Source organism: Tauraco erythrolophus, chromosome 8 (genome assembly GCF_009769465.1).
Source record: "Tauraco erythrolophus isolate bTauEry1 chromosome 8, bTauEry1.pri, whole genome shotgun sequence".
NCBI classification, from domain to species: domain Eukaryota; kingdom Metazoa; phylum Chordata; class Aves; order Musophagiformes; family Musophagidae; genus Tauraco; species Tauraco erythrolophus.
The window spans coordinates 13,382,871-13,410,295 of record NC_141472.1 but is presented as its reverse complement, the minus strand read 5'-3'; the positions used below and the strand labels follow the sequence as shown (position 1 = coordinate 13,410,295).

At 44.9% G+C, this 27,425-nt stretch overlaps 1 protein-coding gene across 2 annotated transcripts in view; it reads left to right on the top strand.

Annotated features, from left to right (window-relative positions):
• SATB2 (SATB homeobox 2) overlaps positions 1-27,425 on the top strand; it is a 131,419-nt gene that overhangs the window by 69,483 nt on the left and 34,511 nt on the right. For both annotated transcript variants that reach the window (XM_086615682.1, XM_086615681.1), the window contains exons 7-9: positions 8,186-8,658; positions 22,380-22,592; positions 27,262-27,417. In XM_086615682.1, the coding sequence (XP_086471808.1) occupies positions 8,186-8,658; positions 22,380-22,592; positions 27,262-27,417 (842 nt within the window). The remainder of the gene's footprint in view (positions 1-8,185; positions 8,659-22,379; positions 22,593-27,261; positions 27,418-27,425) is intronic.

The following is a 27,425-nucleotide window of genomic DNA, read 5'->3' as shown; positions in this document are numbered from 1 at the left end:
CTTATGGCAAGGCTGAAGGAACCTAGGATTGCGACTCCGTGATAGTGCTGGTGCGAGTCTGGGGAAAATTGTCGTTACGTGCTTTGAGGAATAGTTTTTTAGTTGTTCCTCTGAAGCAGATGTTGTGGAAACCTCATGAAAAGGTACACTAGATCTTTCCCAAGCAGTGCTTTTGACTTTTAAAAGTATCCTATTTACTGATACATGCATGTTTATATATGTCTCTATGTAAACAGAGAGGTTTATATATATATATGTATGTATGTGTATATATGCATATATGGATCTTGACCTTTTGCCTCCTTAACTACCAGACTGAGGCAAAAATGTGAAGTCATTTAAGGAGACATCATTTCATGTCTTGTTTGGATATTAGTTGCGGCTCTGGCACTAAACCAGCGTCATTCAGGTCAGCTCTGTGGCTCTTGACGTTACTGTAATTTTTGCTTTGCTTACTTTTACACTCCTGACTCTGTATTTGTTTCACTAAAAATAGGACTTTCCTCACTTTCTTAAGGAAAAAGGAAAGAAAATAACATTGTTTGCAGGCAAGCTTTTCAACATCTAGATGACATGCATGACCTGAAGATCATCTCTGACTCAGAGATGTCCTCTTAGTCTGTGGACTGCTGTGCTCTTTTATGAGGGGAGCAGCTCATCGGTTTATGCTGGTCTTGAGGAAGAGGTGGCATCTCTCTTGAAATAGGAGTTTAAAGTTGTCAAGATTCAGCAAGAGTTGTGGACCCCTTGACTGCTGTTTTCACACCCACAGTAGCATTTTGTATTTCAGCATTGTCCCTTTTGTTAAGTACCAGTTTGGGGGATTTGTGGGTGTGTATCATTCAGGAACAATTTTCCCACTGCAGAGTGTTCCAGGGGGCTTTGTGGCCCTCTTGGGTATTCCTCGCTATAAAGAGAATTAAAACAGCCCCTTTGTTTTTGGTAGTGGTTTTGTTTTTTTTTCACTTAAACTTAATTTTTATAGTAAGTAAATGTATATATGAATTTCGGCTTTGCAGAATGTCTTTCACATCTTCTGGCTGTTTCAAAGCAGTGATTCTCACTCTTAATAATACATGTGTCATGGCAGAGGGATGTGGGCACTTAGCTGAATGCCATCCCTGGGGCGTGCATGTGGCTGGAGCTGCAGCCATTGCTGCTTTAAGGAACATATGTCACTGCAGTAAAGGTCGGAAACCTTTCTGTAGAGAAACTGCCTAGCCACTTGTTCTGTGTCTTGTCCCTGCCATGCAGGGACGTTATGCCTTTTTTAATTAAGAGATGCTGACCAAATCTGTTCAAAGAATGTCATTCAACTTTATGGTTTTAAAGTCTCTCCTGTTCCCAGTTCAGTGCTTTTGTCAGTTTGGAACAGTTGTGCGCTGAGGCTGGGACTTCTGTCCAGCCTCTTTTGAATGCTTAGTGAAGAACAGTCTTATTCATTTTCTAAGCAGCCAGCACTTTAAAAAAAAAAAAAAAAAAAATCTGCAGAATCTCAAAATGAATTTTCCTTCATATTTAAAAAGTATTTTTGTGTGCTACCAAATGACAGTGTATTAGCTCAAAAGGAAAGGAATTTTTAGAAGGTAAACGTTAGCGGAGATTTAATTGGAAAGGGAGGAGAACCTGAAGCTTAGGTACAAGCATAAGCTTTCCTGGTGTGAAAGCTGCCATGTGGCTGGCTGTGATCATGTGGATTTTGTGGAATACATAACTCTGAGAGCAGAACTGAATTCTATTCATTCAAAGTGTCTAAAGAGTTTATATGTCTGTCTTAATGATGTTTGTGTCCTTTCACCATCTCTGATGTTATGAGTCAGGAAGAGATGTGTACGCATCTTCTGGAGAGATTGCACAATTGTCTGGGTATTCTAAGGGGATTTGCACCTCCCTCTTGAGGTGCCCACGAAAGGTTAGTACTTAAATAGCAGCACAGACTTCTGTCACAGTGGTTTGACAGGAAGGGAGATATTTTTATATCAGATGAGACCATCAGTCCATCTAAACCAGTAGTCTCTGTGTTTCTGTCAGACAGTTCTGAGTAATGTTTGCCCTCCTTCTCCTTTTCCATTTCACCTGACCAATGTTTATGCATTAGACTATGTGGTCACTAAAGCACCTTCAAGGTAATGTTTTTCTCTGCCAGATGGATCTGGCATGTCCTGTCTACAAACAATGTTAACATGATTATGAAGAACTGAGTTTGTACTTCTGTGTGCCCTCTTGAACCTCTACGGTAACTCAAAAATATAAAAATAAGATCATGGGTTAAATTATTCTCTTCTGACAAGTGTCTTTGGAAGCAATGCAGTCCAGGGACAGCCCATCAGAAGAATATGGCTTACTAAGTTTAAGCAGAACTGACAGAAAATGTGTTAGCATATCTGTGTCCCAAGGGATGACTTGGATCTAGCCTTTAGCATGAGGGAAGGAGAAGATCAGCTGCACAGAGAGAGTCAGCAATGCTAGTCCACTCTGCTCGGTACACCTGAAGCTGATGCTGATGAAAGGCCCACTTTTAATGACGGTTCTTCTAAGTACAAAACCAGTGATTTATGCTTTGGTGGGAACTGAACGATTTGCAACACAACGAAGAACAAACAATGGCCTTGCCTGTCTGGTTTCCATTAGGCTTGGATAAAGGCCTTTGCTACCCACAGCCAGTGGCCAAACAATTTCTGTACGTTCACTGTAGCTGTTTTGAGTTTATTTGCTATCCTACAGGAGTAGAGGAAGGGAAAGGTTTTAAAAGTTACAACTTCTCATCAAGTCTGCCTCTTCAGTCAACCTGCTTTTTCTCGGGTCCTGGCTGCAGGAACAAATGGCCCAGGCAGACATCAGGCAGTGAATGAAGTCGGTGAACGACTTTGGCTAAATATGAAGATTAGATGTTGAACAAAAACACAACTCCTGAGACCAGCCCTTTGCACTGAAGTGGTTAAGTGGGCTGTGATTAAAAGAAATAAGTAATTATCCTAATTATAGATTAAAAGATACAGAATTACCATTTTAAAAGGACCTCCTGTGCTCTGGAGTGGTTCTGTTATTTACGAAGTGGTGGTTCATAATTACGTAGCATAAGCAAGAGGGCACCCTCTCGGTGTAGTGTGGCAGCCCTGTCCCACCGAGGCGGAGGGTGGTACTGTGCCCGAGAGTGCTTTGTCCCCCAAGCACAGCTCCAAAGTTCAAGTCTTGCTCCAGTGAGTAGGATGGTGCTAAGCCAGGAGAAATTGTGGGAACCTTTCTATCTCAAGCTGAGTGCTGGGCACACTAGAGTTCACAGAGCTCTCCCTGCTTGGCCATGACCACCACTGGTAATGGCTTTTTATGATCATTAGGTTTTAAATAATAAATAAAACAAAGCAGCAGACTCTGAAGTGCTGGAGAACAGCCCTGGGTGGTGACATCCTGTCACCATTGAAGCATGGCGATTCCGCTGGCTAGTAACTTATTACAAAACGTTTCTTTACCAGCCTCTTCCTCCGCTGGGGCAAAGTGCCCGTGTGCCTGTGGGACTGAAAAGTTCAGGACTCGCTGGGTCATGGGTGCTGGCGGGTCCTCTGTGTCCCCACTGCAGCGCAGCGCTGGGGGACGCATTACGCTGTTGCTCTCCCTGCCGCATCCGTTATTGTGCGTAGGAATTTGGTTTCCAGTGCTGTCAGTCAATTCAGTGCCGCTCCTAAGCCCTGAATGCCCCACAGGCTGATTGTCAGAATGTTCCTATTAACAACTCAGTGAAAATAAAGGGTGAGGGGAAGGGAAGGTGGAGAAATAAATCTTATTTTAAGTCTTTTGAGCTGGTTTTATTTCAAGTGGAAAACTGCATGCGGACCACCCCAAGCTATTGTGCTGTGGACGGCGTCAGCTGCTTGACTGTGCAAGGAGGATTGGGTAGAGGTTGAGCGCATCACACAGGGGAAGGGTGCACTGGATTGCTTTTGTGCTGTATCCAGGAAGTTTCTAACTCAGCATGGAGTTTGAAATACATTGACACACGTGGTAATCATTATGAGAAGAGAAAGGAACATTGAAATATGACAATTTGTTGCTCCCATTCTGGGGATTGTGTTGGTTTCTGACTGTCTCGTAGAGGTAGTGACATGTTGTAGGGGGGTATAGGAAGGGCAGATGCTATCCTGGAGTGCCCTGAGAGCTGCTTGCTGAGCTTGGCACAGTGTATGTTGTCCAGGCACCTTGAGTCTGCCTGCCTAGTGTATGGCTTTGGAAGGGTGGGTGGCTCTGAAATATGGCAGTAGCATTGTACTTGGTTTAAAAGAGCTCTTCGGGCAAAGAGCTGCAGAATTGTATAGCAGGCAGCGTGATGCAGGGAGAAAAGGGAAACGCTGCCATGTCTTTTGCTGTGGTCACACCACAGATGGAGGTGGGTAACAGCCTCCTGGAGCAGCTTTTGTTTAACTACCACAGGCATTGCTAGCAGAGGAAGTTTGTCAGCAGTACTTGAACGTAGTCAGCACATGGCCATGGAGCCCCTACCTTCCTAGTTTAAGGTCCTGCTGCTCTGTCTTCACTGCTTTGTATTCTGATATGTTCAAGTACCAGCCACTTCATACAGGACGACAGGAGCTATAAACATATCCCTAATTTGAGTGGAGCAATGGCAAACAAGGAAGGGGAAAGGAAAAACTGTAATGGGGTAGGAACGTGGAAAGTGGACGATGCAAATGGAAAAACCCTGTCTCAAGAGGATCTGAGACAGAGCATTGATGTCGCAGCAGCTTCGTGGCTCCTGTATCCTTTTTCCTTAGAGCACTGCCGGCAAGCTGGCCTGTCTCCCATGACAGTGCCAGTCTTCATCTCGGGGTTGTCTCGGTCTCACTCCTGTCCAGCCCCACAGAGCCTTACCAGTCTGTAGTTACCAGAGAACAACAGGGAATCTGATATGGGCAATGTGTTGGAGAGGGAAAAGAGTCTTGAGGAGTTGAGTAATGCACATTTTTTCCATCCAGCGTAACTGTTAATGGTAACCTTTTATTATTGAAGTGGTTGAAGTGACCAGAATCTGGTTTGTTTATTGAGAGTATATGCGTGGCTGTATAGTCTAATATGATCGAAAAAGGAAACTGATAATAAGGGAAAAATACACCTATGGAAGTAAGTCAGGTGATGTCTCTGTGTAATTGTAATTCCAAGTAGCACTGCAGAGATTAACAGCCTGGCAGCCTTTTCATCTTAAACTTTATTTTTATAGGGGTTTATAACTTGGCACTAAAGTCAGGAGTGGGTGGAAACTTGGCAAATGTGGTTCAGCCCAGAAAGTGAATGTTATTTATATTTATTTCTCACCAAGTTTTCAAAAACACTCGGTTACTGTTTTTGTGTTCTAACAAGTAGTAATTTGTTGGTTTCAGTGACTTATTCTCTGTGTATTTCTTAAACTACAAAATAGTTCAGAAGTTATTTCAGCTCTTCTGAAACTCCTAGTGGAAGGACTCTAGATTTCCAGGGGTGTAAATGAAGACCGAAAGTAATTCTTACTGTATTTTCTTTTAGCGAGGTGCTCGAAGTATTTCACATACACCAAATAACATCTTTATGTATTTACATCAGATTAATTCCTAATTGCCAGGTAGCTGCTGCACCTTTGGAATAACTGTATTGGCTTTGCTGGCAACTGTGTGTATTTAATGGCATTACTCAGGCTCAGGCTTACGGCAGAGAGGCTGAGGGGGCAGTAGCACGGCCATGTGTGCTCTGAATCGTCCGTGTCGCAGAACGTGATCTGGGGCTGTGATAAAGCAGCCCCTCTTCCCTGCTCCCATGTCCACACGTGACATCTCTGTATCAGCGCCAGGTCCGTCCCTGGTATTAATGCTGCTTTAATACTTCGCATTACAGAATCACAGAATGTTAGGGATTGGAAGGGACCTCGAAGGATCATCTAGTCCAATCCCCCTGCCGGAGCAGGACCACCTAGATCAGATCACACAAGATTGCGTCCAGGCGGGTTTTGAACATCTCCAGAGAAGGAGACTCCACAACCTCTCTGGGCAGCCTGTTCCAGTGTTCTGTTACCCTTACTGGGAAGAAGTTCTTCCTCATGTTTAAGCGGAACCTCCTATGCTCCTATATCCATTTCCCCTTGTCCTATCATTGGATGCCACTGAGAAGAGCCTGGCTCCATCTTCATGACAGTCACCCTTTACATATTTCATAGATTTACGTTTACATTACATTGATTTCATGTCTGTTCCTAAAGCCAGAGACTAGCGGTGTAGAGCCTTCTGTACCTAATTTTCAGGGAGGCCTACTGACATCACGAGGAGCAGCATTTGAGTAGGGATTTTCAGCAAACTGAAATACTGCGTTATGTCTCTGGCAGGCAAAATAATATAATATTATATTATATAATATAGCAAAAGGGCCAATTGCTGACAATAGTAGTAGTGTATCGCATGTATCGCATTGCCTTTCATAGTTGAAATATACTGCACCGATAAGCACTTATTTAGAAAATCAGTTGGGTTGAAACATGGGCTTTTGTGGAAAAATTCAATAATTTTCTCAGTAATGCTTAATTTTCATTTTAAAGTTGTTTTATTTATCAACAATTATTTTATGAAGGTTAAAGATTTTGTTCCTTTTTTTTCTTTAAAAGAATTGGAAGAGTGAGTTAAAATTTCTTACAAGAAAATCCTGAGTACAAATTTCACCTAGTTGTAAAATTAGGTACTTGTGATGTTCCAGAATGACAGCTCTAAAGATCGAAACCGTGTGTGTTTGTGTGTGTTCAGGGCATGACTCCCTCCCCAGTGAGAATTCAACCCTCTCCGTCTGAGATTAACTCTGGAAGGTGAAAAGAGCTGCCTTTCTGTTTAGAAGGAAACAGAGAAAGTCATCAGTAAGCTGTCATCCTGAGTATTAACTGTGTAAAGCTTCAAAGCTTTATATAGATTAAGTTTGTAAAAAGAGTTCAAAGCCTTGTACAGTTGTTAATCATTACACAAGTTATAACAGTATTAAGGTGTTTATGAAATGAATCCGATCTTGTTACTTGCTGAGAGCAATACAAGAATGACCTAGTAGTTGTATGGTATGTGTCCCTGAACACATTTATATCAGATCAATATACAAATGCCCATCCAGTTGCATGTGGTGAGGCTCATGGAATCTGCGACCTACTGTAAAATGACTTCCGATTACTTAAAATTATCTAAGTAATAGTAATGTACTTTTAAAACTTCATTTCCTATTTCAAATACTGCTTTTAGAGGAAATTTAGTTTTGGAATATGTGCATTTAGTTTTGCAGTTACATGAAAAGATATTGCAATATTGCTGACACAGATATTTTAAAGGGACAATATGTATCGGTATATAAAATTACAGTATATACATGTTGTGTGTCGTACTACATTTTTTGTAGCATGGTGTCACTTAGGGACCGTGGGTCTTTGTTGTGCTAAACAAAGCTTTTCTGAAGAGAATGAAGCCACTTTCTTTAGAATGGGCAATCATGGGCAGAGATGGTTTAAGCTTTCTGGACAGACTCATAGAGGCTCTGTGTGCAGGAGCCATTGCTGTAACGTTTTCTTGTGTGTGATTTGCATGGGTTTGTAGCGTGCTTCCACACAAGCAGGGTGATACTGCTGTGGTGCACCTGAGTGAACTGACGTTACCAAATAGCTTTGTCCACACACAGTGCAAGGTAGCATTTATGTCAGAAAAGATAATAGTTGCTGAGTTTGTAACAAGAAGCTGTTCCATGAGCTGCACAGGGAATGGTCTGATTTCCATCGAGTCTGTGTGAGTGGATACTGATTTGGGTTTCCTTCCTTCACCCAGATGCCAGTGATTCTGAAACGTGGACCCCTTTTGAAAGTTACTTGTTTGCTGTGACAGATTCAAAAGTTAGTGGCAGTGTGAGTGGAAATGTCCAAGCTCGTTTCTTTAGGAAATGAGACTACAAAGGACCTGCTACGAGCTTGATAAGGAGGCTTCCCGAGCAGTGGGTGATGCCTGAGGAGTCCAGAAGAACGTTAATTACTGTTGTTGCTTTTACTTTGTGCTGCTTTTGCTTATGTTTCTGTGACGTTTTTATGCAAGTATAGATTTGCAAACTAAAGCAAGTGCTGTTGTGTACAGTCGCCTGCAGTAACCCTCACCCTAACAGTCCTCTTGTAAGTGCAAACTGAAATGACAGCAAACTAATTTTTCTCTTTTAACAGTGGAAAGAGTGGAAAGAGAAAACCTTTCAGACTATTGTGTTCTTGGCCAACGTCCCATGCACTTACCAAATATCAACCAGCTGGCAACCTTGGGAAAAACTAACGAACAGTCTCCTCATGGCCAAATTCACCACAGTACTCCAATCCGAAACCAAGTGCCAACGATGCAGACAATGATAAACCCTGGGCTCCTTTCTCCTCAGCTCAGTCCACAACTGGTGAGGCAGCAGATAGCAATGGCCCATCTGATAAACCAGCAGATTGCTGTCAGCCGGCTGTTGGCTCACCAGCACCCACAAGCTATCAACCAGCAGTTCTTGAATCATCCACCCATCCCTAGAGCTGTCAAACCAGAGCCATCAAATTCATCGGTGGAAGTCTCTCCAGATATTTACCAGCAAGTCAGAGATGAGCTGAAGAGAGCCAGTGTGTCTCAAGCTGTCTTTGCAAGAGTAGCATTCAACCGCACACAGGTATCGATTTCTATTCTATAACCAGAGAAGTGCTGAGGGGGCAAAGTTGTGGCTCTTGCGGAGCTGTATGGTTGTTGCAGATCAAGGCAGGAGGGGTGTCACAGAAATGGGTCAAACTACCCTCCGTTTTTTCCACCAGTCTCTTTGTCGGGATTGAACGAGACTGTTTTTTCCCGGAACAGCTGTTTGTTTGCATTTGGTCACCGCTGTGCCGTTACCTGAGCGTCATTCTCTCACAGTAATTCTGCTTGTGTGAGTCCTTCCCTGAGTTCCTCTCTGTGGTTATAAACTTCCACATCTGCCCCTACTCGATGGCCAGGAAGCGATAGCAAGAGACTGGGAGAATCAAGGGTGTCTTTGGGCTTCTGTCATTTCCTCAGTTCCTTCCTGTGGTACAGCTGATGCCACAACTGGTGCCGGAGACTGCTGCACGAGAAATGTGTAAGACGAGTGTGCGTAGGCCTAAAGACTGACTGCTGGGAAGGATGTCTGCGTTTGCAGTGAGTCGTGTTTGCCTTTGTACACCTGACACAGGCTTTCTCTCACCTAGTGCAATGCACATGTGGATGCCCCATCCCTGGAAGTGTTCAAGGCCAGGCTGGATGAGGCTTTGAGCAGCCTGGTGTAGTGGAGGGTGTCCCTGCCCATGGCAGGGGGGTTGGAACTAGATGATCTTTCAGGTCCCTTCCAACACAAACCATTCTATGATTATATGAAAACGGTTGCATGATAGCATCAGCTTAGGCATGGCACCTGGAGTACGTGGGGTGATGGTGTTTGAGGCACGCAGAGTATGGTTTCTCAGTTGTGGCACTCTGTAGCAAGGCTAAAGAAATGGAAAGTGGCTTAATATTTAATATTGGTGCAAATTTCTCTTGTGCAATTGGAGTTGGTCTTTGAGGTGAGCTTTACCAGCAAGAGAAAAAAAGGGTGGGGGTATGTGTGTGTGTCTCCCGGAGGTCTGTCCCTTGCCCCATACAGCGCCTTTGTCTGTTCTCCTGGATTAATGATTTTCTTTGGCACTGCCATTTTGGAAATGCCATGTTATGAGGGAACTAATTAAAGTATGGAGCACATTTTTATTACTTCCCTTCTTCCATTAAATTCATAAGATGGCTGCACTCAGGAAAAACATTCACTTCCAATCAACATGACTTTGAGTTCTGGGGTTAGCCTTGAGGATATCAAATGAAAACTACATAGGAACGTATGAGTATTTCCTCTTTAAAATGCTGCTTTTAATTTGGAAAAGCTTTTCATCCCTCTGGGATCATAACTCGTTGTATATAAAGCCTGGTATAATCAAGGTAGATGGTATTGACAGAATGACATATTCTGAACTTGAGCGAGAGGTCAGCAGTAACGTTGCCGCTGAGGGTTTCGCCACTGGCAGTGAACATGAAGCTCTGCTTAGCCAGATCAGGAGAGATGGGTTGGTCATGCCCAAGTCTGCCATCAAACCAAAAGCTCATTCCCCAACGAGAAAGCTGTCGTACAACTTGTCTTTACAATGGACAGTTCTGCTATGGTGTTTAAAAGGAGGCAAGGTTTTGATTGTGTGTGTCCGGGAAACCCCAAGCCTCTTGCATGTTACTGACCAAACATTCCATATGGACTTTCCAGGACAGCAGGGAAAGGGCAAGCATGTGAGAGAGACCACTCTGGCCTCTGCCTAGCAGTGACACACGGTTGCATCTGTCTGTGGGGTTTAGTAGCAGCTACAGTAGAGATTGTGCCACACTCTTGATAGGTAATCTGAAATCTGGACTAAATCAGCTGCAGTATGGTTTGTTTTTGGGTTTTTTTTTGGGGGTGTGGCGGGGTCAGGGGTGGATTTTGGCCTTTTTACACCTCCTGCAGTGTTCTGGCATAGATCCAGTGGGTTTAGGACACTAAACAGGTCTTTGGGTGGAGTGTGGTTTCTTCTCAACTTCAGTGGCTCCTGGTAGCTTGACTGTGGGCCAGTCACACCTGACAGCATTTTCAAATGCCCTGTCTGAGTTAGGACACCAGGTGTGTAATCATCCAGGCTAGGCTCACTCATCAGGAGCACAGACCTGAGCGGCACTGAGTGGACATGCCAAGGCAACGTCCTTTGAGAAGGTGCCACGCACCTTTCCTGAGCAGGACTGCACCTGGAAATGGAATGTGATGCTCTGTCCTCCAACCAGTTTATGTTTGAATGCAGTATATAAAACAGGCTCTGTAATTCAGAGTACTGGTATCACTGGTTTTCTCAGTCCTCCTGTCCTCCTGCTGATACTTATCTTAGGATGCACTAAATTCTCTAGCTTTTCTTTAAAAAAATAAATCTTCCCGATTTTGATCACTTTATTACAAGAGATCAGACATGTAATTTTATATAAAAGGAAAAAAGAAATTACTTACTTCTTAGCCCTCCATCATAAGTGATATGATGTACTACACAATCCTTGACACTGATTCCTGAACAGGCAAGTCTTAAATATCATGAAAGATTTGCTCATCTCACAGCTGTGTTTCCTTAGTCAACAGGGCCTTAATATAGAAGGCCAGTGGATCTCACATCATATCCCTGGGAGCCATCACTGTAGCAAAAGAATGTAGGTACATATTTGTGCTTCCCAGTCCTCAGCTTTTGATTCCAGTGCAAATCGATCTCCCCTCACATGAGAGACTGTTTGAGGTATTAAGAAGGCAGGCAGCCTCATGCCGCACAGTAGATGATGTGGGATGTTCCCACATGCCCATGATGGAGAAGCAAACTCTGTGAAAGGTGCTTGAAGTGGAAGTTGAAGCCTGCTCCCAGAACCTTGCGTCCCTCTGCTGCCTCTGAGGATCTGCGCCTTGGGACGTGCAGACACACCTGCGCTTCTCTCTGGAAATGTTTGAGTTCATTGCATTTCACAGGAAGTACCAGCCTTAGGGATCGGAGGTCTCTTGTTTCTCAGGATGGTACCAAATAGTAGATGCTGTATGCCAGCCAGCTAATAATTGTATTAATCGCTGCGTTATGGGCCACTGCTTAATCTTTCTTCGTGGTATCTCTGTGGCACCCATTAGCCTATAATTTAGTATAGCTTCATGAAATATGTACTGTGAAGCTTGTTTAATAGATAAACTATTCTGTAATTTGTTTTAAAGTCCAATGACCTACATATTCAATGCTGAAAAAAACCCTCTTACTAACATTATTTCTCCCCCGAGACCTTCCATCTGAGCAAATCTGTTAAATGAAGTAGAGGAAGCTTTGATCCAAACTAGGCTAAATCCATCGGAACAAATGGCTGATACATGTATGTATGCATGGGTGTGTGGGAAGGGGACAAGAGGAGGGTCAGAAGAAGAAGTGCAGTGGTATGGTTTGTGAAACATCCGGATCTTCCTCTTAAAGCTGGAAATACGTAGCTTAAGGCAACAATATTTGCTTATACCTGTGACCATATTGTCTGCACATATGAAAACAAAGTGCTTCAGGCTCTGTGAGAAATCCCGTGTGTTTCGTGGGACACAGTGTTCCCACTGAGGTCCCACTCTGAGACGGGACCGAACACCAGGCAGCTTTGCACTTGCTGTGCACGTGGGAGAGCTGCACGGGGTGTTTGGCTGGGAGCTGGCCCAGGCTGTGTGAGCCATGTAGAGGGTTTCTTTCAGACAGAAAGTTCCAAAGTGAACATTTTAAGATTTATTTGAAACTGGATATGAAAAACCCTCAAAATGTGCGTGATTGACTTTTAGTAAATGCCTTGGGCTAACCTCTGCCCCTTCTTTTCATCTTTAGAGTCAATGCACAATTTTAATTCACTCTACTATGGAATCAAAATACCTATTTATTCAGCAAACAGGACAGGTAGAAAGAAGAGAGTTCTCAGACCCACAGAGATTATGTAGTTATCAAAGGTGGTTTTAATGACACTGTTTCAAATGAGTAGGAAATTCCTACACAACCTTCAAAACATATAAAATGATGGTGCACAGTACCATGTTTGTCTAAACTGATGTTGCCTACAACCTGCTCAGCAATGGTAAGTACGGTGTATGTTGGGAAGACACCCTCCTAGGCTCTGTGTAGCTTTCCTTTCTCTCGTAGAAGCTGGCAGCACTGCAGTTTTTAACCCCAGGTATGGTCCTCTCTTGTGGACTGCACCGAGTTGCTATTCAGATGTGTCAAGAAGGTGGTGTAGGCCAAGGAGTGGAGCCAGAGCTGTTCTGCCCTGTTCCAGGAGCCCCATTGAGACGGGTACGATGAAGGCAGAGATGTTTTAACAAGGGATGTTAAAATTCCTGGCCCTACACTTAGCTCCCTCCCTCCAAGGCAACCAGGGGACCCACTGGCTCATACAGGGAAGAGTGGATCAAGGGGGTGGAGAGAGCTTGCCACAGCTAAGGTGGGGAGCAGTATTGCTGGGGCAGGAGATTCAGTGTCTTGCTTTTGTGATTGTATAATTTGGGCCCGAGTTCTTCATGGCCAGGATCCTTGGTCTTGTCTCCCTTTTGCAGCTCTGCTGGCCTGTGACCCCTAAGTTGGAAATTTGCAGGCTCCATAATTTGAACATGTTGTTTACGGAAATAGTTTGTTCCCTTTGTTTGGACTGCTATTATGAACTAATAGCTCACTAATGGAAAGCTAGACATCCTTCTCTGGGTCTTAAAAACTGCGTGCAAGAGCAAGAGTGGGTTTGAATGGATGATAGAGAGCTGTCTGAGGCCCATCAAACACTTGAGAGTTACATGGTCATACCCGATATCTTTATTTTAAAATGGAGGGCATCTTCATAAAGCGTGTTTACACACAGCCAAGCTGCAAGCTGAGGTTGCTATTAAAACAGTCACTAGCGAAAGCATTGCTTTCTGTAAGACTTCGACACTTTTTGATTGTATAAAACCATTTAATTGTGAGAAAAAAAAACACCTGAGAAGTCTGATTAATACTGCAAATCCACAGGAGAAGCGTAACCATCAGAGGCAGAGCGGGTGCACCTCATGCTTGGCATTGCCCTGTGCACGTTTTTAAAAGCAGGCAAAGCTTTGAAACAGCTGGAGCGAAGGAAGTGCCTGCAAGATACGGGCCGCAGAGGGTGAGAAGGGTTTAATGTGCAGGGGGAGCAGCTGTCCCTTGGTCTCAAACAGTGCAGTAAAATCAAAGGGGCTGTCGGTGCAGGCTGTGGTTCTCCAAAAATGCCTATGGGGCTGAAGCTGGCATCTTCTTTAAATCAGGTAACTTCTAGGTGACTAGTAGCCTCTAGAAGCACAAGCACCCTTCAGGCTGGCCAGCAGAGCTATTATGAAGTGGGAGGCAGGACAAGGGGACTGCTGGCCAAAGCTGTTGCCAAGGCCAGGGACATGTTGCTGGAGGAGAATATACAGATGAATTTTGGCCATCCTCAAGGCAGAGTCCTTCTGCCATCTCCCTCTTGCACTATGGTGTCCCCTAATACAGCATTCGGGTTGCAACCAAAGGGTTGTAATAGCCAAAGCTTGCTTATCGCAGGGTGTGATGTATTGAGGATGGGCAGGTAGTGATGGTTACAGAAGAAAGAGGCCTGTTTTAAAGGAAATGCATGAAAACGCTCTCTCAGATTTACCTTGTCCCTCTCTGGAAAGTTTTTTATCAAATCTGAAGGTGCTGAAGTGATCTGTGCTCTTCAAAATCCTAGCTGGAAAACAGGTCATTTGAATCTTGCTTTGCATAAGGAAAATGGAGGTACTCTCCCTCCTCTGCCCATGTGCTCAGCGTGCCTCTCGGCTGCAGCCTCGTGGAGTGCAGTCGGGACGGTTGGTCAGGCCGTTTGTCAGAGTCCAGGCAGCCTAAATCACGGGAGCAGTGAACGGCTGCTCTCCTCCTCGGGAGCGCCAGTGGGCTGCAAAGCCTATAGACTGAATGAGTGTTTCTATTTGTATCTTTCTTGGGTTTTTCTTAAGCATCTTTTTTTTTTTTTCCAATGTTTCGACATAATAGCCAAAACTAGTAAAACGTTTGAGTGAGTGGCCAGTGCTTGTTTTACCGAACAGTCTCAGAAACTGGAAATATCCGTGAACCTGAGGCTTTTTGAGTGAAACAGTTGTGGTGCCAGATACAAAGAGAGCTGGGTGAAAACACCACACATGTCCGGGCTGCTTGCAACTCTTCCCAAAGAGCGCTGCTCCCTCCCTCCCGCCCTGAGTAGCTCTGGGTGAGAGTGTTGACTTTCCAGCCTGCAGACAAGAAGACAGCACTTACCCAGCTCACTCCTGCCTGGGTGGCTGGTGCCAGACCGTGCCTCTTTGGATTAAAGAAGTAGTAACAGCACAGAGAGGAGGAAACTCCACTCTGACCTCAGATGTAGTGAAATACATGATGAAATAAAATAAACTGATCCACCCTTTTGAGGGATTCTGTCACACTTTGGCTGCAGGAGCAGGTAGAGGCAGAGGGAAATGCTGGAGGGATACTGGATGGTGCCCTGGATTCTGGTGCGACTGCGGGCGAGTTCGGGCTCCTGCAAGAAGGAAGGGGGAAATAACGCTTCTGCAGCACATGGAGGTGTTGCTGGTCAGTTGTAGAGGGGCTGGGGCCTCTGAGAGCAGGAGCGTGGATGGTAAGGAAGCTCCAGAGAAAGGCAAGGAGGGAGGTGGGTGGTGACTCCTCATTTATGTCTAATTCTGCTTTCATTGGCAAAATTCCCCCAAACTGAAGGAAGATCAGAAAAGGGTCCCCTTAAGAGGCTTTTAAGATTAGAAATATGGTTTGTTGAAATAACTAACTCTTCCACCTCTACTTGTTTGTGAGCCAAATCCTGGACAGAATTCCTTTTGCAAATAATTTTCACTTTAACTTCGGTGAGAGGAATACAAGCAGCTTTAATTCTCTGCCTGGTATCTAGTGAGACAGTCATGCTGCATTCATCACTATGGTGTCTGCCCCATTGTACACAGACTTTCAATTAGCAAGGGTTCTGGTTTTGGTTTTGGGGGGGATTTTTTGTTGGTTTTTTCCCCATAGAAAACTCTCTCTTATTGCATGAAACCCTTTCATGCTGCCTGCTTGTTTTATTCTTGTGTGTAATGTGGCACAAGCAGCGTTCTGTTGTACTCACAGGAAAGAAGGCAGTCTGTAAGGGAAGTGCTTAATTTAATAAATTGCAGATTTTGGGTACATGGGATATATGTTCCAACAGTGGGTTTTGCACTGCCCAAAATTTCAGTTTCAATTAACTTAATTGTATTCGATAGGCTGAATGAAAAGATCTTAAGTAGCATGTGAGTCAGGCTTTCAGAATTTGTGCTTGTAGGAGGTGGCTGCTGCCTGCTCAGCTGATGCACAGGAGTCCTGAGCCTTGGAAGCAAATGCACGGATATACAGAGTGTGCACGAGCTGCGTGTCTTGCTCATTTTCCGGCGTGTTTCAATATAAAGGTTTGACGTGCATGTCAGATAAATGGTGGCGCTTTGTGGCTGCAGGTGGTCGCTCTTTCTCTGCCTCCCTGTCCCCATGCATCCCCATTCAGCTCCACATGCACATCCTGTCTTCCCTCATAAAAAGAGATACCATAATAAAAAAGAGGCTTTATTAAACTAATGCAATAAAGGCATTTTCTTTGAGGATTTAAACACTTCATTTTTAATAATAAAAATCAAATTGTCATTGTTGCACCCTGTATAAGTTTTATTCAAATCAGCCTCTAAATGCTTCGTGCCTAGGCAGCTCTCTCCTGAGATGTGTGTGTTTTAGCATTAGTTAAATGAGTTTAAGAACGAGGCTCATACTCTGGCTGTAGGCAGTGAATCTAGAGATCAGGAGATTTCTTTTAAATGAGAGACTGATGTGATGCGTTCAGCTATGCTGAAGGGTAGTGGGAGACAGCTGGTCTCCCATTTGCACTGACGGAAAACTAGTCAAAGTCCTTTGAGTTCCGAAGTTCGTGTGAACTGGCATGAACGTGGCACCGTGCTTTTGCCCATTGAGACAAAACAGTTGGTCAGGGAACAGGATGCAAACATAGTTTTGCCTGATGGAAACTGTGACAGGATGGATGTGAAGGTGCTCGGTTTGGCTGACCCACTCAGAAATTTCCACTGATTATCTAAAGCAATTTTGCTCAGTGAAATTGGGCTGGACATATTGCCAGGACAAGCATTTCTAAGAGACCTCCCACACTTGTTCTTCGTATCCTAGCTGGAATTAGGAAGAGATGCAAGGGAATGGAAACAAAGCAGTGAGCGTTTGAAAATGAGCTTGTGTCCTAAGAAGCCTGCGAGTACTTCATATAGAGGTTCTTGTCGAGTGCTATGTACTTAGAGGCATAGAGAAGTATTTTTAGAATTGTTGAGTATATCTTATTCAGACCAGAAGGCAGTACTGGAGGTGGGACCTGGAGTAAATGCAGAGAGGCAAAGAGAGGTCATGGTAAAAGTCTGCCTTGACGTGAGAAAAACACAGCAGATGGAGGCTCTGCTTTTCCTTGAAGGGCTATGAGATGTTGGTGCTTCTGCTGCAGAGCACCCTGGACTGGCTTTCGACTGCAAGTAGAGTCAATGTTAAATGGCCTGGCAAAATCAAGTTTGTTGTGGTACGCTGAAGGCACAATTGCAGTGTAGTTCAGTAGGAGTGAGTAGCCAGCCAGGGGTTCCCTGAGTGCTGCCTTCCATGCTGGCAATAGGCCTTGCGTGTGGAACGGGGATGGGGTGCTGAGGGAGGACAGGTTTACATCACTGATCTTTAAGATTCAGGTGTTGAATTTGAATAAATCCCTACGTTTTCTGATCCTGATCAGTCTCGCATCTGTACCTGTTGGGAAGCAGAATAGCTTTTCGATTGAGACTGTCAGTTACCTAGTACTTGGAACTTGAAATACTACAGGAGCAATACTTTTCTAGTGTTTCAGCATTTTGTCTGTTACTTTTGGCAATAGCTGAAGTATGGAGAGGCACAAATAAACCAAAAGTATGAAAAAAGTTCATGCTTTTTTAGTCCTTTGTATATAATCTCCTTATACAGAACATAAAAACTGAGGTTTAGCACATTAGTTGAGTTTATTTAAGTTTTACCCTTGCCCAGCGTTTTGATTGTCCAAAGCCTGTTTGGAACCTTTTTAACCTTAGTGCCTCCTCTCCTAGACCCATTGTTTAGGTCTGTACGAGGGGGAACAGAGCTTCTGTGCGAGTCATCGGACCCAACACGCATGAGGTCCTGGCCAGTGCTTGTGAGTCCCCGGCCCTCATCCTCCTCAGTCCCCAGGACACTGGTGTCTGGGCAGCACTCCAGCATGACCTCCTTGCCCCCATCCAGATTGCTTTTGAAAAGCTCTGGTTGCAAAACTGTCCTGCATTCGGTCACTGGTCGTGCAGTCTGCTGTCCTACTGAGATCTCATTTATAGCCTTTCCAGGCCTGAGCCAAAGCCCTTTGGGAAGACGGCAGAAAGACTTCACTCGCCTTCTGTGGGCTTTGGTCAAGCCTTTGCGTTGGCCTTGGTGGCTGGTCGGTTGGTCCTTTGGATGTAGGCATCAGTCTGAATAATATTCACTCTACGTTGTACTGTGTCATCTTTCGGAAGTTGCTTTAAAAAAGATTTCTTGCCATGAGGTTTGGGTTGTTCGTTTTGGAAATTCTGTAGTTAATAAAAATAAAAGAAACGAGTTCACGAATGAGTTTCATAGAACGAGTGCAAAGCAAACCCCCAAGACATTGACTTTGCTGGCTTGGTTTGAAGGACTGGATTTCAGCGAGTTTGAAAAAACAGTCAGGATTACTCCTACCTTAAATAGCTCCAGTGACTTTTTTATTTTGATTGGACGTTTGCTCCTTTTTCCACCTCTGGTTATTTTTTTTTACGGTCAATTATGGATCGAGCGTGTAATTTAAAAAATGGTGCAAGTTCCAAGCGAAAACCGAACTGTGCTTGCGCAGAGCCCTTGTCTCGAGGTGAGCACACGCCTCCTTCATGAGCACGACCTGCATGAACATTAAACTTTTCATCAGTTGCATCTTCAGCAGCTGCCTTAAAAATGATGCACAGGAGTGCAAAAGCAAAGATATTATCAAGCTACATGTCCTAAAATGTATCCTGAGAGCTGAGTTTGATATGGAAGATCTATCTGGCTATTAAAAATCGGTTTGAGACTTCCTAGTCCCTGAGGATCTTCTTTTAGGTTTGCAGAGTTGGTTACTCTGCAAACTGCCAAATTTTTATTTTTTTTTTTAAATATGTGAGATGTAAGTAAGTTGGAATGAGCTAGTTTAGCCGATGGAATTTTATAACAAATGTACAAATGCTGTGGGTTTCCCTCCCTCACCCCCTCCAGCAGAAGCATAATGTGCAGAAATGAAAACAGTGCCTGGCTGGCTTTAGGGTTTTCTCAAAAATAGAAACAGTAGGGTTTGTCTGGCTGGGCCAGTTTCCTCACCACGCACCTGGTGTATATCACTTTAAAAAATACATTATGCCTCATTAAATTACAATTAAATGAAATCACGATCATTTGTTTTTGTGGAAGGAAGATGTTTTGCATATTGAAAGCCTAATTTGTTGCAGGTGACAAAAAGGCTGAACAGATTATTTAATATCACTTTATTTTTTATAATATTGCTCACCGGTTAGTTTGTGTACACTTCAGTAGCTCAGAATTACATTATTTTAAATGTTATTGCTCTCAAGATACTCTGTGGTGTTGCCCTACCCATCACTCAGCTACCTAGCTGCTGCTGTTTACCAGCGTTGTTTACCTTCGCTTGCAGGAGGACATAAGATTTTTCCCTCTGAGTCAGTTTTCTTATTATCTGTCCTGCTGTCGACATGGTTCCTGCGTGGCTGAAGCGCTTGGAGGAGCTGCAGAAAAACCCTCTTTGCAACCAGGTCTTGTGCCTGCGGGCCCGGAGCGGGATGAAGGAGAGCCGGGCTCGGGCCCGGCAAGGGGCTGCTCTGTGGTGGCACTGGGGGAAGGAGCTGGCCCATCTCCCGGAGCAGGTCCTGCAGTCGGAGATGAGGCTCCTGGCACCGGAACGGCTTGGTGATTGAGCCGCGGTGCAAACTATGGCTGCATCCCTGCAGCAGAGGTGAGGCCCTGGTAGAAACAAGAGGCGCAGGCTAGGGTTCAAACCACCGAATCTAACCCATGGTAAGCTATTCTGCTGATGAGTCAGAGCCTCCAAGTGTAAGAGTTGGTACCTTGGGTGGTGAGATACCTCTTAGTGCCATGAGTGAGTCAGGTGTGCCCGTGAGCCTCTGATTTACATAGGGAGTCAATGACTGCCCTGAAAAGTAATTGCTGGCTTGCTTTCACATATGTTTCTGCTCTCCATTTTTGAAATTGGACCATAAATTTAGCCAGGCTAAGAAGGGAGGGAGAAAAAGCTGTCTTAGCGTCTGCTCCAGTAGCTTTCAGGTACCTTTCTTTCAACCTAAACACATTCGTTTTTGAAGTTTATCTTTTCTTTTAAAAAAAGAAGTTATGTATCCTTTAAAACACCCAGGAAGTCAAGAATTTAGAGAATCTGTGGAACTGATATTTAATTTATTTACTGGATTTGGAGAATTTTCCACTGACTTCAGGAGAAAATTATAATGGGGACTTGCTGTATCGATCTTGGGATTGCTCAAGTCATGGCTTCAGGCTTCTGTAATATCCTTTTCTGATTAATCTCCCTCAGCCTGTGAGCCTGGCAAACTTTGGAAAGCTTTTCAAAATGTCCCTAGCTTCTCTGAGGGGTGGTAGACCCTGAGGAAGGAGCCAAGTATGCGCATGCAGCTGTGTAGAGGTCACAGAGCATGCCAGAGGCTAGCCCAGGGCCAGCCCAGCACCACACCTTCGGCAGACAATTCTCCAGTGTAGACCTTTGTCACCAGCCGGCTTCTCTCTCCAATCCCATTTCTGAGTGGAGGGTCCCACCATGGCTGCATTCCCAGCTTCAGTCCTTCTGGTAACTACTCTGATAATTGCAGGAAAATGTATTTGGGAATCTCTTAGCTGGGTTGTGTAGATGAGGAGCTGAAAAGATGGAGCTGCATGCAGCCTGCCGTCAGGTTGTGTGCGGAGCTCGTTTGGAGCACTTCTGGCATAAGCGCTGCTGAAATAGAGCTTTCAGGCGTGTGTTCTAATGTAGGTGTTTAAGAGCAGATAGCAGATAAATGCAGGTACAGATACATCGTTCGCTGATCTCTTGGTCTTGTCAGGAAGTCTGATAAATAAGATCAATATATACTAAAAATGTTGGGGTTTGGTTAATTGGCAGTGTTCTAGCAAGGTTTTTTGGAGGAGACTGATACGGGAGAAAGTAAGCTAAGGCTAAATATTACAGGGTTTTGACTACGTGGTTGTCTTGTAGTAACATGGTTCTTACGAGGAAGGAGTAAACCTTGACTGTACTTGTGAGACAGCTTACCTTGGCGGTGGCCGTGAAATACCTGCACAATGCTCACGTCAACAGCGACAGCTAAACGGCGTCTGGGCCGCTGCCATGTCCCTTTGTAAGCGACTGTTGAGCGTTGCCCCTCTCGCAGCAGTAGGTCAAGGTGAGCCCTCCGAGCTCCGACTGGGATTTCATGTGGCTACTGTGGCCGGCGTTCCTGGGAGCAGCGGTGCCAAGAGCCCCTGGGTCATGGCAGGTGGGCAGCAGGAGGGATGTCGCTCCGCTCAGACAGGATGGAGCTTAAACAGCGGCAGAGAGCCTTGTGAAATAGCGAGCCTGCGACCGCCGGTTCTCGTGATATGTTGTAACGGTGGGCAGAAACGGTCCCTCCCTGCTTCTTTGCACACCAGTGCATTTAAACGTCTGTAGTTCGGGAAATTGCTGTTACTGCTTTTTGGAGTGAAAGACCCATCTGTGAAGCGTCTGATGCGCGAGGTGCCTGGGGGAAGCTGGGGGCACACGCCGTGCCCGGTAGGTTCTGTAGGCCCTGGTCCAGGCTTGTGTGTTGTGCCTGTAACTTCTAGATAATCTGTGGAACTGTTGAGTGTGTATAGTTATGCGTAAATTTAATCCCACCATTAGATTTAAGCCTCTTTTAATGACATTTTCATCTCTCCAACTCTTCCCCATCCCCCCCCCCCCCCTTTTTTTTTTTTTGGAAGTACTGTGCTGATTACCTCCTGGAATAATGGTGTTTGTGAAAGCTAGATGAATATGGTGTTCATTCACGGTTGCAATGTGAAGCCTGTGGTATTTTAAAATGAGGCATGAAAGAATGGGTTAAATCCGTAAAGCTAGATTCTAAGGCTTTAGTATTGCTCCATTTTTCTCCTTTCAGAAATGACTGTCCAAACCAAAATGAACGGACTGTAACTAAACCAACCGAACGTTTTTCTTTATAAATCTCCTGCACTGTTTAAATGTCGAAACTAAATTTACCAACCTTGGCAGATTAGTCAAAGATGAACAAGATTGCCAAGTGTTCCCAGCTTCAAGTAAAAAGAGAGAGAGAGAGAAAGAGATCTAACAGCTCCTAAAATATTTGCAGCAAGCACCTGGTGGTAACTGCAATTTCTTCTACCCAATGCACCTACCTTCCTATCTAGCATCTCCATACTCAGAAGCTTATTACAGTGCCAGAATAGGACAGTCCCAAAATAAACCCCAGCCCCCAGAAGACAAACACTTTCCTACAAAATATCCCCTCTGGGAGAGCCCATGAGATTCTGATGTCGGTTCTCAGTATTACAACCCAGCTGGTTACACTAAAGAAATTTAAAAAAAAAAAAAAACCAAACCAACACATGACTGGGCTCTTTTTTTTTTTTTTTTTTTTTTTTTTATTTTTTGAACCAGGGCTTGTTGTCAGAGATCCTGCGTAAAGAAGAAGACCCTAGGACAGCTTCCCAGTCCCTCCTGGTAAACTTACGGGCAATGCAGAATTTCCTCAACTTGCCTGACTCGGAGCGGGATCGTATCTATCAGGACGAGAGAGAGAGAAGTATGAACCCCAACGTGAGCATGGTGTCTTCAGCTGCCAGCAGCCCAAGCTCCTCCAGAACTCCCCAGGTAAGATGCTATCCCTCATTACCTGTTTGTTGTGTGGATTAGTCCAGGGAAGGCATTCCTCTCTGCCCTTTCCCTATCTGTCGCTCCCGTCGTCCAGATGAGTTGTGGGAATCCTTTTGTAAGGTTTTGGAGTGGCTGCTAAGAGACATTTAGTGGATTTCAGCAAGACATTGTGATGATGATTCTAGCTTTAATCAATGCCATAAATGCAAAAAAGTATGTGACATTAGTGCCTGAAAGAGTGCGCGTGGGCATTACGTACAGGCTGTTGATACATGTCCACTAAATGGCTATTATAGAATGTATTATAGAAAGACAATGCACATAACTTTTTGTCTGTGTCCATTGCATTCTGCAAAACGCAGGAAATTTCGGGGCTTGTGGAGAGTTTCATATGTGTTGCAGTAAAAATCGCGTAGTGAAAAGAGGTCAACAGTGAATTAGGTAGACCTTGCTAGAAATCAGTGCGCTCAGTGGCCCGCATAGGAAATCCAGTCGTTGAGTTAGAGGTTTACACAGGTGATGATCTGAAAGTAGAGATGGGCAGGGTGCTGGGAAGGAACATGATGCTTTACAACACCAAACTAACTGTCATCTCATTGTCTTAAGTGCATGTGTTTATTAATGCGCTGTTGCCGCCCACTTTCCCCAGTAGGTTGTTCCTTTGCACTAAGAAAGAACATCCACGTACTACACCGTAACAGTCATCCCCCTTTATCAGACTGCTTGCAGTCCCAGACGTGTACTCTGAAAAAGCCAGGGTGATGATTAACTCCTGTCATGACATTTGCCTAACTTGAGTTTGAAATTTCTAACTGAAATTTCTAACTAACTTTAGGAAATGGGCCCGTGTAACCCTCCTGCTTTGGTGCTGTCACAGTCACGTAGTCTGCAAAGTCTCGGGCTGCATTAGCCGTGCTTGTAGTAGTGTTACTGAGCACTTCTCATCTTGAATTCTGTGGCCACAGCTGCTAAAAATAAGTAAGCATTGAGAGGGGAGAGTAGTTTTACATTCAGACTGATCATCCTTAAGGAAGGTTTGTTGATTCTGTAGAGACTGTTGAGCTTGTTCAGTTTAACCCTGGCGTTTGGGTGCACTTCACCACAATACATGACATAAAGAACTGTTTTCCCTGAAAGCAAGCATATCCTGCCAACTCGAATTTGACACTGAATTTTTATTACATGGGAAACTCATTGTATAACTCTTATCTTTTTTAGTTATCTTTCATGGAAAATAGAATCATAAAGGGAACTATATTAATGCTTAAGTAGTGTGTTCACTTTCTGCATTTATATTTATTTGTGAAAGAATCGGCTTGTTCCTACTTACGTTTATTGCAATAGATTTTACAACTAAAAATCACGTAACAGAAGGAAACGGAGAGGTTAGATGCAATCCAGTGAGACTAAAAATTGGATCTGTAGCCCATCTCATTCCTCTGTCGAAACAGGACATTTTTCCCATGTTCTACATTATTTAAAATACTGGAAAATTTCGCCTGCCTTTTTAAGAGCTAAGCATTGCTAGAAAACCATACTCTACAAGTACAAAGCAGCCTATCCTTGCCTTATTTTGGCTCGAAGAATCCCGTAGAATATCGTGAGGTTTTTGATCAGCAGATGCAACACACAAAGGTTTGCGCACCCAGTGCTCGCCTTGTGCCCGCTGGATAACATTTCCGCAGCCCTCGGAGGGCCAGCACCAGTCAGCACAGGTGCTGTTTTGACAACTTGGACACCTCTGCAAATGAGGCTGCTTCCCAGCTCCCGGGCAGGCAGGGCAGCTAGTGCGCTTCCCCATATGCCCAGCATTAGTTCTGACGAGACAAACGCCATCCTTGCGTGCAGCGCGGCGATTCCCGGCAGCGTCGCCTCCCCAAGCAGATACGTTACCTACCCCGGGGCAGGGTGCTTTGGGGCAGCAGCAGTAGGAGCTGTGCTGTCCTTTCAGGAATGACGTTCGGGTGCTGGAGAAGTTGATGGAATGGCATTTGGAAACGTGGTTTCCATAGATACCGATCTCCTGCAGCAATACTGCTGGGAATGGTGCTTGAGAGCGCAGGGTAGGAGGAGAGCACTGGCAGATACCTGTGGCAGTGCTGGTGCTGGGGCGGTTGTGCAGGCACATGTACGGGCATGCAGAGGAACCCAGCTTGGCTCTGCCCAACTCTCAGCCAGCCCCTTGCCCCCCTCACAGGCTGTCCGCTGCTCAGGACCTTCCCCAAGGTGTGAACGGCAGATTGATCCGGCAAACGGGTGCGAGTGGTGTGGGGAAGAGGCTCTGAGCTCTTAGGGGTTATTGTGCATATGTGGAAGACCAACAGTGACGGCTGGGTCTCAGTGCTCTGGCACTGTGGTTGCAAACACTTCTTTTTCTTTTTTCCCTGCTGTTTGCAACGAGACATTTCAATAATGGCCAACTCCTTCTTAATATCAAGACTAGTTTTGAATCTAGGCCTCTAACAAAGAATACTTCATTTTAGTGGCTCTGATATTTTGGTTTGGTACTTGCCTTACCTACTTTGGTGATTGATGAAAAAATGGCCCAGCTTTCAGGGTGTGTAGGGCAGGTGTTTTTCTGACATGTGGCTGTGGAGCTGGCAGTGTAGGAGACCCATGCAGGACAAAGCTATGTTTTAAATCTTTCTTCTATGTGCTAATTTCATTCTTCCCAGGATCTCAGGCCTCCATAACAGCCTTCGAGGCCGTAGTGACCTCACTCCTGCATTAGCCAAAGGCTTCAGCAACTAGGAAGGCTTTTTTTATACCTGTCAAAACACTGCAGGCCTTTGGTAAAATTAAGCTCCATTAAATGAGCGCTGACAGTCTTGGACAGTACTCTTCCTTTCCATGATCTCTTTGTTGTTTTGTTCTGCTTCTCACAATCGCTCTAACTCTCATCTGTCTGTGAACATTGAATCTTGGAGTGTGGTGTCTCTGTCGGTCCATCCGTTGGGCTGTATCCTGCGTGTGTTCGTGGCTTGTGGATGGTGGTGGATTTAGCACTGGCTTCCCAGGGGGCTCCGGTGTGCCCCTGCTGCCGTCCAGCTGCCCCCACCTGCAGGCAGGGGGCTAGACTTAGCAGGAGCAGGAGAATCTTAGGCCCTTTCTACATGGGTGCTGCCTACAACAGGCAGGGAACAAGACCAGAGGAGTGCCTGCTGAGCTTTTGTTAGGAAAGGGAGAAGATACAGATTGGTTAAAGCTTTATCTGGAAGCCGTAGGAAGAGTGATTAGTCTAGATTGTTGTCTTGATTGGATTTTGGCATGGTTATTAATGTGGCCTTTGGTACAAAAAAGACGTTAGGGAGGGGAAGATTCGGAGGACAGCAATACAGAAGGAGAAGTTCAGAAGGTTTGGTTTTGCCTAGTTAACCTTCCCATTAACAAATAGGCGTTTGGGCATGTCTGCCTAGTTAAAAATTAACATTAGATGCACTGTAGCAGGATTCAACTCTGGCATAAGAGCAGGAGCCAGCTGAAAAGGTTTATGATTGGGCCAAATACCTGAACGTCACTAGGGTTTATGGGAGGTTTGGATCTGTTGGGAAGCGTGAGCTTTGCCGCTTAGGTTGTTTTGTTTCCTAAGACCTTTACATCTCAAGAGAAAACAGAAGTTTTATATCAGTAACCTACATATTTCCCTTAAAAGGCATAAGGGGTACAGTGATCAGCCCTGGTATCTCTTCTCCTCCTGCTCAGGGAAGCAGATGAGATCTGTCTCTCCAAGGGGCTGCCGGTGCCAGGAGCGCTCAGCGAGCTTCGCACCGCCCTTGCTCCCTCACCTGCCTCTCCGTTCGGGGCCACCACGGCCGAGGGGCTTTAGGATAAAAGTCTAGTAGAGCCTTCAGAGCCTGCTGAACTCTATTGATAGAAGCCTTGTAGGGGTAGTCCAGCCTGGGGAAAGTACTGGCAGCGTCCGTTATTGTCCTTCATTTGTCACAGAAGCTGATGGGAAATCATTCAATTAAAAGGAGTGCAGCGGAATACACAAAATCTCAATATGAGTTTAGGAGAATGAGGGCAGCACATCAAAGTCATGCCAAAGCCCAGCTTTATGAAATGATTTATTTTTTTTTCATTTCCACTGATTTCCTAGGTGAAATTAGGTGACTGGCTGGCTGGCGTAACGATAATAAGGCTGGGAAACCATACATACTCAAATGACATACGTATAGTTTTAATAAAGGATGAGGGAGACTTGAGGGAGTGCATTAAATTGAGTAATAATTTATTATTTAGAGACCTCTACCCATTTACTCATTTTTTCTGGGAGAATTGGCTCTTCCTCCAAGGTGTAGGCCACGTTTAGAGAGGGGGGAGAAGGCAGAGGCTGGTGCCTCTGCCGCAGTAGCTGACTGGCGAAGCCAACGCCAGCGCCTGCCTGCAGCCGAGTGCCCCGGCTGCCCGTCCTGTGTTTGAGCGGCTCGATAAACATGCTGGGAGAGGGAGAGGGGAGAGTTGACGGGGCCTTGCATGTCCTATAGGAATGCACTGCAATTATTTCCAATCACAATTAACCTGATTAGAATAATGGACAGGAAGTGTCCCTCTGTAGCTAATGCAGTTTGGCATCAGCTGACTGAAATCCTTTGATAATTTCTGCACAGATGGCTGGGCTGAAAGCAGCACTTTTTTAATTATTATTTTCATGGTCTCTTGGTAGGCCAAAACCTCGACACCAACAACAGACCTCCCCATTAAGGCGGACGGCGCCAACGTCAACATCACAGCTGCCATTTATGACGAGATCCAACAGGAGATGAAAAGGGCCAAGGTATCTCAAGCTCTGTTTGCCAAAGTGGCTGCCAATAAAAGTCAGGTGAGTGG